At 42.5% G+C, this 12,222-nt stretch overlaps 1 protein-coding gene across 1 annotated transcript in view; it reads right to left on the reverse strand.

Moving 5' to 3' along the window:
* Nucleotides 1–7,851: 7,851 nt before the first annotated feature.
* The window catches only part of slc27a1 (solute carrier family 27 member 1), a 39,157-nt gene continuing 34,786 nt past the window's right edge, over nucleotides 7,852–12,222 (reverse strand). The window contains exon 13 of the mRNA XM_003223204.4: nucleotides 7,852–9,729. Coding sequence (XP_003223252.1) covers nucleotides 9,572–9,729 — 158 coding nt within the window. The 3' untranslated portion in view covers nucleotides 7,852–9,571. The remainder of the gene's footprint in view (nucleotides 9,730–12,222) is intronic.

Genomic DNA, 12,222 nt, shown 5'->3' on the forward strand with positions numbered 1-12,222 from the left:
TGAGATGTCCAAGAGAACCAACAGGGTCACACTCCCCCCGTCCAGCTCTCTACGGAGGTCATCCACCAAGGCGACCAAGGCTGTCTCGGTGCCGTGACCAGCCCTGAAACCAGACTGTGACTGATCTAGGTAGTTGATGTCATCTAGAAAGCCCTGGAGCTGGGAGGCAACCACCCGCTCCAGCACCTTACCCAAGAAAGGGAGGTTGGAGATTGCTCTGAAATTGTTCAGCACCGTGGAGTCAAGGGAAACCTTTTTAAGGAGTGGACGAACCACAGCTTGTTTCAGGTAAGATGGAAAAAACCCCTGCTCCAACGATGCATTAATGATCAACACAAACCAATCAACCAGCCCCTCCCTGGCCGATTTAATTAGCCAAGACGGGCAAGGGTCCAGAACCGAAGTGGTTGCCCTCACAGCCCCAAGGACCTCCACCACGGTCTCAGGAAGAGCAAGCCTAAAAGAATCCCACAAAATCAGACAAGCAGATGCCTCAATCACCTCCCCTGGCACTGTGGTGAAATTGGAGTCGAGCTCAAGGCGTATCTGAGCGACTTTGTCTGCAAAATGGTGTGCGAAATCGCGACACCGAGTTGCTGTGTCATCAAAAGTCTCCTCCACCACAGGTGGCTGAAGGAGTTCCCCAACGACCCGAAACAACTCCGATGATCTATTTGCTGCAGACGCTATACGGGTAGTCATATAGGATTCCTTGGCTGCCCGTATAGCCACGGTATACGCCCTAAGAAAGGCTGTAGCCCGTGCTCGGTCGGACACGTCCCGAGAACTCCTCCAAGTACGCTCTAGCCCCCTCCTCGTATGCTTCAGCACAGCCAGCTCCCCGGAGAACCAGGGAGATGGCTTGTCATGACGCAACGTGATGGGGTGTTCGGGAGCGATCGTATCTATCGCCCTGGTCACTTCCCTGTTATAGAGATCGACCAGGACGTCGACAGGATCGCCAGGCTCCATGGCAGGAAGGACCCCAAGATTCCTCAGGAATCCCTCCGGATCCATCAGTCTCCTGGGGCGGACGATCTTAATTTGTCCTTCACCCCTGCGGAGGTTTAGGGTCGCCAAAAGTCTAAAACTGACCAGATAATGATCAGACCATGACACAGGAAGGGTGTTTTGTTCTTCCACTCTGATCATTCCACTGCCCGCCACAAAAACTAGGTCGAGTGTGTGTCCAGCCTGATGGGTAGGACCAGCTATAATTTGTGATAGCCCCATGGTCGTCATGGCGGCCATGAAATCCTGAGCTGCACCAGTCAAGGGGGTCTCATGACCTCCTGGTCAGAATGATTCATTGCAGCTGGTTACAGCTGGCTTGCTCTCCAGCCTGCGCCACAGCCCAAGCCCGAGACATGAGAGAAGCCTCCCACAAGGATGGTAAAACATCAAAACATCCGGGCGTCCCCTGGGCAACGTCCTTGCAGACGGCCAATTCTCTCACTCCAGAAGCAACTCCGGTTGCTCCTGACACGTTAAAAAAAAAAAGTAAGGCATCTGCATGGAAGTAGCCTAGTTCTTGTTCCCATGGAATTGTTTACTGCCTTTGAATTCTCTGGGCGATGCTCACTTTGGATGTTGTTCACTGGACCTTGATTGCTTAAGCAATTAAGAGTCAGTGAACACCACCCAGACAAACAATTCAAAGCAAACAATTCAAAGGACGCAAAGGCCAGGCTACTTTCATGCAGATGCAGGCAAAACATCAGGAGAAAATGATGCTAGAATACAGTCATACAGCCCGGGAACCACATAACATCCTATGTGAGCAGTATCCCCCCCCCCCCCCCCCCCCCCGGTATGTGAGTGAAGGAAGGCATGGCCATGTTACACTGTTACTGTTACTGTATAGCATGGTGCCTGAGCAGCTACAGATTTTGGTATCCAGAGGGGATTCTGAAACAAAACCACAACAGATACCAAGGGTCCACTGTATTCAAATGTGGGAATCCTATTTTGAAAGGGGTGTGAGAGGCAAAATCCTGGAAAAATTGGTCCACACATTCATTTTCACCAACTTACAAACCAGTCATAGTTGACAATGGGGGTGAGACAACAGGAAGTGAGAAAAATCTACTCCTCAGAAGGGAAATTCACTCCTAAAGAGGGGAAAGGTGTCGCCACTGAAGCTTTATCACCAATCTTTGTTTCCACAACAAGCCATTTAAAAAAAAAAAAAAATCAATGATCACAGGTACAAAGTGTGAGGGGAAATCTTCTGAACAGGCACAGACAGCAAAACAAACATTACAGGGGTGTTAACTTTTCCCTATGCTATAGCTATGCAATGCATAACATGGCTGGAGTGACATGTAAAATAATTACCTCTTCTAATTTGCACAGAAATTCAAGTTCAGAACAAACTTGCAGAACCTATCTTGTTCATAATTTGAGGCATTCCTCAAATTATGAACAAAATAGTGTCCACTCAAATGAATTTCAGTATATGGGTTTACAGTACCATATAATGCAGTGCAAGTGAGGCCTAAAACCACATGAACCTATTTTCATGAGATAAATGGATCTTCTCTCTGGTGCATGGAGTACACTGAGAGTCCTTTGTGAATCTCTTTATAAAAACTCCAAATGAGAACTTCATTAAGGAACAGTAAAGTAAAGGTAAAGGTTTTCCCCTGACATTAAGTCCAGTCATGTCTGACTCTTGGGGTTGGTGCTCATCTCTGTTTCTAAGCCGAAGAGCCGGCGTTGTCCGTAGACACCTCCAAGGTCATGTGGCTGGCATGAATGCATGGAGCGCCGTTACCTTCCCGCCGGAGTGGTACCTATTGATCTACTCACATTTGCATGTTTTTGAACTGCTAGGTTGGCAGAAGCTGGGGCTAACAGCGGGCGCTCATTCCGCTCCCGGGATTTGAACCTGGGACCTTTTGGTCCACAAGTTCAGCAGCTCAGTGCTTTAACACACTGTGCAGTAGATATAGATATCTATATATATAAAAGGGTAATGAAATTTCGGCCTAGGACAAAACAACAAAACTATACATCCCAGAAACACTAAACTTGGTAACACAACCCCTCATCCATGCCTCTACGTTCATACAACAAAAAGAAAAGAAAAATAAAGTCCTAATTAGAGGGAGAGGAATAATTGTATTTATCCAATTGCTGCCAGTTAAAAGGCTAAGCTCCGCCCACTTGGTCTCCTAGGAACCCACGCAGCCCAGGGAACAGGCAGAGTTAGGCCTCACTTAGGCCTCTTCCCCACTGCCTATAAAATACAGATTATCTGATTTGAACTGGATTATATGGCAGTGTAGACTCAAGGCCCTTCCACACAGCTATATAACCCATTTATAATCTTACTAGCTGTGCCCGGCCATGCGTTGCTGTGGCGAAGTATGGTGGTATGGGAAATAAAATATTGAGGTATTGGTGGTAATTAAGGTAAAGGATTAAGGTTTTCCCCTGACGGAGCTTAGCCTTCTAACTGGCAGCAATTGGATAAAAACAATTATTCCTCTCCCTCTAATTAGGACTTTATTTTTCTTTTCTTTTTGTTATATGAACGTAGAGGCATGGATGAGGAGTTGTGCTGCCAAGTTTAGTGTTTCTGGGATGTGTAGTTTTGTTGTAGGCCGAACTTTCATTACCCTTTTATATAAATAGATATTATCTGCTTTGAACTGGATTATCTTGACTCCACACTGCCATATAATCCACTTCAGTGTGCAGTTGGACACAACTGGACTTAATGTCAGGAGAAAACCTTTACCCTTTACCTTAACTACCACAATTCCTCAATACTTTATTTCCCATACCACCATACTTCGCCACAGCAACGCGTGGCCGGGCACAGCTAGTAGATATATAATATATATAATAAAGGTAACATATAATGGAAGTTCAATATACATACACACACACACACACTAGCATATATACCTGGTGATGCCTGGGTTAGGTATTACAAAGATTCAATCCTAGCCTTTTGATTTTGTGAATGGTCACATTAGAAAATGCATACCTGTATAATGGGATCTTTTCTCAAACAGTACTGCTAATGTTTATACATATACTAACTTGGGGACCCAGCAATGCCCGGGTTATTAGAAGAAGACATTGTTTGTTTTGGGATGTTAGATAATATCACTGAAGTTTGGTCCAGATTTGTCATCGGCTGGGTTTAGTGCTGCCAGGATAAGGGTGAACTACAACTTCTAGATTCCCAGAGTAAGCATCCCCAAACCCTGCCAGTATTTGCCGTCGGTTATGTTGGGTCTGTGTGCCAAGTTTGGTTCAAATCTAACATCAGCTGGGTTCAGTGTTTTCTGGATGCAGATGAACGATAACTCCCAAAATCAAGATCCACTCCCACTAACTACTGCAGTATGTTCAGTTGGCCATAGGGCTTCTCTGCGCCAAGTTTGGTCCCAATCCATTGTTGGTGGGGGTTATAGTATCAGTGAAGATACTACAAATCCCATTATCCATGCCAAGTTTGGTCCAGATCCATTGCTGGTTGGGTTAACAGTGCTCTCTGGATGTAGGTCAAGTACAACTTTTGTAAAACATGGTGAATTGTTCCCAAAGCTCTTGTTCAGTTACTGATCAATTCCTCTGTTAACTGTGTGCTATAGGAAAGGGTAAGAAAGGTAGAGTTGAAAATATAAAGAGTTGTCTGTACTCTATAGAGATAGAAGATAAGTCAAAGTATGTCTGTCTGCCTCTGTCCATCCGCATCACAAAGGCTGCTGCTAAGTGACAATCCAGTAGCCCTTTGTGATATCAGTGGAATGGCAGCTGCTAGATGACGTGGCTCTCTATTATGTCACTGGGAAAGAAAGGTGCTGTGTCTATGAAAGGGGGAGGGAGGGATTGATTGCCTTCCTTAATTGGTGAAGAAGTCCCAGCCATGGCTTTTTGAGCTCTCTTTTTTTGCCCCCTCGGACTTATGGCCAAACCACCTAAAAGGAAACAAGTTTAGCCTCTTTTTTGGAAGCTAAGCAGTGACTCTTGGCTTTAGAGCAAGGGGCATGCACGTAAGGACACCCCTTTTAAAGTATCAATCTTCATTACGTAAATTACTTTATTTGGGCTTGCTGTCTCTTCTGTGGCCTTTGGAGCCAAGCAGCGTCAACCTGATTTGAGACTTCAGTGGAAGGCCAGTAGGGTTTTTTTTCCGTGTCAGGAGTGACTGCAGGTGGTTTCTTGTGTGAGAGAATTGGCCATCTACAAGGATGTTGCCCAGGGGATGCCTGGATGTTTGATGTTTTTACCATCCTTCTGGGAGGTGTCTCTCATGTCTCCACATGAGGAGCTGGAGCTGACAGAGGGAGCTTATCTGTGCTCTCCCCGGGTTGGATTTCTGCTACCTTGGTAGCCACCTCTCCACAAAAGTCAACATTGACACTGAAATACAACACTGCCTGAGCTCTGTGAGTGCAGCATTTTTCCGAATGAAGCAGAGAGTGTTTGAGGATCGGGACATCCGTAAAGATACCAAGGTGCTCATTTATAAAGCCATTGTCCTCCCAACCCTGCTCTATGCCTGTGAAATGTGGACGGTCTACAGATGTCACACTCAACTCCTGGAGCGTTTCCATCAGCGTTACCTCTGAAAAATCCTGCAAATCTCTTGGGAAGACAGGCAGACAAATGCCAGCGTGCTGGAAGAAGCAAAGACCACCAGCAGTGAAGCGATGCTCTGATGCCATCAACTCCTCAGGACTGGCCACATTGTTTGAATGCCTGATCACTGTCTCCCAAAACAGTTACTGTACTCCCAACTCAAGAATGGAAAGTTGGTGGACAGGAAAAGAGATTTAAAGATGGGCTTAAAGCCAACCTTAAAAACTGTGGCATAGACACTGAGAACTGGGAAGCCCTGGCCCTTGAGCGCACCAACTGGAGGTCAGCTGTGACCAGCAGTGCTGCAGAGTTCGAAGAGGCAGGAATGGAGGGCTTAAGGGAGAGATGTGCCAAGAGGAAGGTGTGTCAAGCCAACCTTGACCGGGACTGTCTTCCACCTGGGAATCGATGTCCTCACTGCAGGAGAACATGTGGATCAAGAATAGGTCTCTTCAGCCACCTAAGGACACAACACCCCCAAGACACCAGAATGGAAGGACCATCATCTTCAGCCTACCAGGGATCGCTTAAGTAAGTCCTGCTGGCACAAGGGTTTAACGCACTACATCACTGGGGCAAGTAGGTAATCCTTTTGTATCTATATACTGCCTTCTAACGGCCCTTTCTACTGTAGGCCTTCTGAGAAGGCCTGTCATAGAATGTATCCATGGCAATACTCTACTGGCATCTTGTGTTTGGTTCTGGGCACTGCAATGTGAGCCTCATTGGCCAGATGCCCTCTTGTGGTTGCATCTGAGCACTACATGTATTTTTTTTAAGTTCTGGGAGCCCTAGCGCCTAAATGTTTTTTTTTTAAAGTTCCACCAGTATTTTAAGTTGGCTCATGAAAGGTATATGTACTAAGTTTGACCTTGATCCATCAATCATGTAGGATGTTTTGCAAAACAAACATATTTTTTCACTTTTTTCATGTCAGGAGCAACTTGAGAAACTGCAAGTCGCTTCTGGTGTGAGAGAATTGGCCAACTGCAAGGACATTGCCCAGGGGAATGTATGGATGTTTTTTTGATGTTTTTACCATCCTTGTAGGAGGCTTCTCTCATGTCTCCGCAAGGAATTGGAGCTGATAAAGGGAGCTCATCTGCACTCTTCCCCTGGTTGGATTCGAACTGGCAATCTTCAGGTCAGCAACCCAACCTTCCAAGTCATGAGTCCTGCCAGCACAAGGGTTTAATCTATTGCGCCACTGGGGGCTCCTCAGTTATATATAAAGATATGCTATAATCTCCGATTAAGAGAGAGAAATATTATTCCTCCATGTAGTGTTGTATTTACCATATAATGTTGTTTGTGTCATGTAATGTGTAATAGAGATTACAGTTAAGAAATCAGAAGTCTTGAGAAGGGCAGCTATGAAAGAATGAGACAAGATCCTGAAGTGCACACTCAACACTGAAGTTAGGATCGTCCATGACATTAAGATCTCCCTGTGATGGTTACTGGTGTCAGTAACCAGTGTTGGCTGCGTAAGGAAATGCTGGCGTTTCCCTCTCTCTGCAGAATGACGCTCAACTTAGCCATTCCATCATATCAAAATCCAGTACCTTCCTTTGATTTATACGTGAGGCATATATGATAAACTTCATAGGGAAATAATGGGAAAAGCATCTGGGAATCTCAGCTACAAACTCATGGAGGCACACATCAAGCTTCCCTTAAAAACAATAAGAACAGAACAGAAGTGAGCTTACCCTAGACAGCTTGTTTTTCATCTTAGCACTTATATATAAATTTGCAGTTGAAAATATAAAGAGGTGTCTGTACTCAGTTTCCATACTTAAAATGAAAACTGTCCAAGCTGCATAACTGTTTTGGATAGAAAGTCTCCCATCGTTGTCTTGGGAAGATAACTCTTTGTGGCATCCTTGCAAATACTCATAGAGTACATACTTATATTCTCATGCCCAAGATCCGTTTTGCACACTCTGTCCCTTCTTCAGCCAGCACAAAACAACTAGCATATATGCACTCTAGACTTTCGAACAGATAACCTTATGGTCTATGTGGCTTACCCAGGGTGAACAGACACAATAGGGGATTCCACATTGAGTTGTGACCTTTCTGCTTAGTTAGTTCCATCCATTGTTTTAAAAAGCATTTGACAGAACAGAAGTAAGGTTGACTAAGATGGAAGATTGACCTCAACACTTAAAAGACATTGCAGCCGAATACACTGAAGATTCCATGTGGACATGAGAGAGAAAATATACATACGCAGAAAATATAAGATGTGCTTTCAAAGTGAATTTATTCTTTTAACAGTTCTCCAAAACAAAGTTATATTTTGACCATAGTGACCGCATCTGAAAATGTAACTTTGCTTCAAATAACTGAGTTAGTCAGTGCATGATTTCATTCAAATCAGGAATGAATTACATTTAAAAAATACTATAACCCTTTTTCTCCAAACAATGGGGCTCAGCTAGGTACAGGTGCCTCTGTTTTAACCAACGGTTAATGATACTAAGTTTATTACAAATATTATAATCTTTTGTTTAATTCTGATGAGAAGTTATAAAAGGCACATTCTGGGTCTAATAAAAAACAGGGTCAGACACCCCAGTGGTTTCTCAACTGTTACTTAGCAATGGCTTTTCTAGCACAGTGTCCATCCAGTAATACAACATAGCATTGTTCTGCAGAGATGTTTGTAAAATGTCTTTATGCAAAGTTCTATTCCTGCCCCAAACGAGAAAAAGTCCATTAGTCACAACTACAGTGGTTCAGAGCACAGAAAGATATGAACTAGAACATTTTAACAACGTTAAACAATGAAATCAGTAAATCTTCCTAGGATATCCTAGGAATATCTGCATCGGCAGTGATATAGTTCTGTGCTCAGTGGTACGGACATCAACATGATCACAAGGATTACAGCATCTTTGAACATATGGCCACACAGACAACTCAACGCTCCCTTTTATCTTCCTCTTGTCAAAAATTGATAGTTGCAATAACAGAAATTAGAAATACCCACAATCTTGTCCTAACAGGAGGTAAATAATTTGAATGGTACGAGGCACACTGTCTGGTCAGTTGACATGCCTCCTACACAGATCAAATGAGAACGCCTAGACATGGTTCATGGGGTTACCGAACCTCTTCCCAAGATTTTCAATAAGCTGCAAACATTTCTTTTATTATTTGAAATAATAAAATAAATGGCTCAAGAATGGTCTTCAACCAATGTGCGTAGGCAGAGAAATTACACACAAAAACGACTTCCTTCCTGTTTAGAAAATATATAGAGCTGATGTTCTGCTGACGTTCACACTCCTTCGGCAATACCAAGGACATCTGTTATGTTTTTATCCACAAATTCATTTCTGCTTTAACATCCATAAAAACACCCACATTGTTATTTCATTAATATTAGTGTGTTGTTGATGTTTTTTAAAGAGACCAAAGACTGCAGATGGAAGATGCTGTATCGTAAAAAGTCAGTCAGTCCATTAAAATCCCATATAAACCTATGGCAGATCTCACGGTTGGGACGACCAAAGGACTATATGTGTAAATTAAGAATCTGGAAATCCTAAAATAATTAGGCTGCTGCCTCAAAACACTGAAATTCAAGTCAACAGACACAGCAGTTTGCTGCCTGAATAGTGCATTTGGAGGCTCAGCCACACTCATCATACTGAGTTTTAAGAGATAATAAACCCTTCCTGTTTCATACAGAGTCCCACAATGTAATGGTTATGAAGATGAAAAACACCGTTCTAAAGACTGAAAAATAGAAAAGGAACCTTTGCTCAGGAAATAGCTAAGGTATCTTTTTATAAACGGGGAGTGGAGCGAGGACCATTTCCACACCAATGGAGGTTTTGCCTCAGTTGTGGAGGTTGCACATAAAAACCTTGCTTCACTTATTAAGACAAGTCTGCTTGCCTACGCAAGCAAGGCCCTCTGGCATCAAATTCCTCTCCAGTAGCCTTTGATGATGAACTCACAGAGACACCTTCCCGGCTTGTATCCTTTCAAACAAACACTCGTCCACTGGCAAGTACTTGCCAAGCTTGACATCCAAGAAATATAACCTATCCGATGTCTGATGTGGATTGTAGCTTTCTCTTTGCAAACGGGTCTTCTGAATTTTGAAAGTGCCTGTTAAAAAAAACAAATAAAAAAGGTCTATTAGAAGAAGAAAAAAGGTGGAGAAAACATTTTAAACATATTTCTAATGTGTTGTTGAAGGCTTCATGGCCAGAATCACTGGGCTACTGTGAGTTTTCTGGGCTGTATGGCCATGTTCCAGAAGCATTCCCTCCTGATGTTTTGCCCACATCTATGGCAGGCATTCTCAGAGGTTCTGAGATCCTCACAACCTCTGAGGATGCTTGCCATAGATGTGGGTGAAACTTCAGAAGATAATGCTTCTGGAACATGGCCATACAGCCCAGAAAACTCACAACAACCCAAATATTTACAGTAGACTCTCGCTTGACCAACGTTCTGGATTATCCAATGCAGTTTGCCTCCCACCCTGATCCACAGCTGTTTCTCTAGGCAGCAAGTATTGAACTTTTTATTGATTTAATTTCCAACAGTGTTGCTACTGTAAGTTCATTTTATGCAATTCTATCTTTATTTGTAGTCAATTTGTTAGTAGCCAATTTTTTTAGTCAATGTTTTCAATATATTGCGGTGTTTTGGTCCTAAATTCATAAATACAGTAATTACTACATAACGTTACCGTGTTTTGAACTGCTTTTTCTGTTGATTTGTTGTAAAACATGATGTTTTTGGTGCTTAATTTGTAAAATCATAACATAATTTGACATTTAATAGGCTTTTCCTTAATCCCTCCTTATTATCCAACATTTTCGCATATCCAACATTCTACCGGCCTGTTCATGTTGGATAAGTGAGACTCTACTGTATAATGTTAAAACTGTGGAAGGGGAATTGGAGGTGAGCAGATGCTCCCAGAGGAGAAGCAATTCTTCCTGTTTACCAGTAAAACCACAAACACAGGCCTGGAAGTCTGATGTAATCCAAGTACTACATTTTGCCCATTTCTGTTACAATGCAGATTTGAACATTAGTATGTTTCAGAATGTTTTCATTGTTATCCTATTTTAAAAAGTAAACAGTCTTGAGTTCGAATCCCTTAATGAATCTATCAGAAGAGTAGGCATTCAAAATGCACCCAAAGGTAACTCAGAAATAGGCAATTCTGAGAAATAGGCAATTGACTGTCAAAAAATGTAGTGTTTGAAAGCCCTTAAATAAGTTGAGTCTTAATTCCCACTATTAATTCTGCCTCTTCTTTCCAAGTTAGAAGTTGTGTGCATATCCAATGCTTCATTCAAATTAACCAAAATCACCCCCTTATGGTTTTGGTAAGGAGCACAATCTATTGTCTTCTGACTACTGCCAGGATGGTGAGACAAAGTTAGTGGGGCAAGCGAAAGCAATTCACTGCCCAACCAAATTTTTTTTCTTGGTGTCTTGTTTTTTAGGCCTCTTCCTGGGGTTATTCAGAAAATCACATTGGATATTCTGCATTAACTCTAGTATCTTAGATATGGTTATGATTTTCCATGGGCAAGCAGATGGCAACTAGTAGATAGCATATGTTCGGTATTTCAAAAACTATTGCTGTTGGGGGGAAACTGATGCCATTTTTGGAATTGTCACGTCAAATATAGCCAGAAACAGCTGCAATGTTTGAAACACCAAAATGTGTGTTGGCCACTCATGTATATATAAAGACTAGTGCCTATTAATTTGAGTTAATTAGATCTATATTCAAGATTTCAATCAAAAAGATGCAGCTCTGGAACAGCTGGGTTCTTTTACAGCATAAATCAACCATGTGTCCCCAGCTAATACTTACAACTTTACGGGAAAAGATCAAGCGGCTCCTCTTTCATTTGGTTTAATTAAAGGTACTGATTGATATATTGAATATTCTGACATGCAATCTGCATCACAGACTGATTTGATCAGGCCATTTTTAGCTTTTAGATCTGGCTGAAACTCACTTTGCTTTAGGAGTTTCTCACTTTCCAAAGCAAAAGCAGGAGATTTTCAAGCCTAAGCCAATCATGGATAAGCTCTTAATTCCAAAATGAGCGGGTATAAACAAGAATGTCAGCATGCTGAAGCAAACAGGCAGTTTCTTTGTGGGCATAAACAATGGGTTCTTTAACAACAAACTTGACCAACAGCCTACTTGAAAATCAGTTTAAAAAACCCCAGAAGAGATCTTGTTTTCCTCCGGCAAGATTTTAAAAAGCAAAGAATTTAGTAATTTAGTTCAACGGCTTTACAAAAAGCAAGTCTAAATGCCGAGTGGAAAAATGCAAGAGTACTATCCATGCACTTGGAACTATTTCTATTCATTAATGAATATTTCCAGTCTATACAGTTACCCTTCTTGATGGCTGGCCACTAAATGCCGCAAGAATCGCCACCGAAGAAACAAAACAAAGCCACCCATTTCATGGTTGGACAGAGAGTTGGCAAATGCCCAGAGTCAATTCATAAGTATCAGAGTCTCACTTATTGTTTGTCAGTGGAAGGGGAAAAATTCAGTTCCTTTTTAGTACAGGGAATGAAACAAAACAAAAATGTACTGATGCGTCCACATCC

This window comes from Anolis carolinensis, chromosome 2 (assembly GCF_035594765.1).
Source record: "Anolis carolinensis isolate JA03-04 chromosome 2, rAnoCar3.1.pri, whole genome shotgun sequence".
Classification (NCBI taxonomy): domain Eukaryota; kingdom Metazoa; phylum Chordata; class Lepidosauria; order Squamata; family Dactyloidae; genus Anolis; species Anolis carolinensis.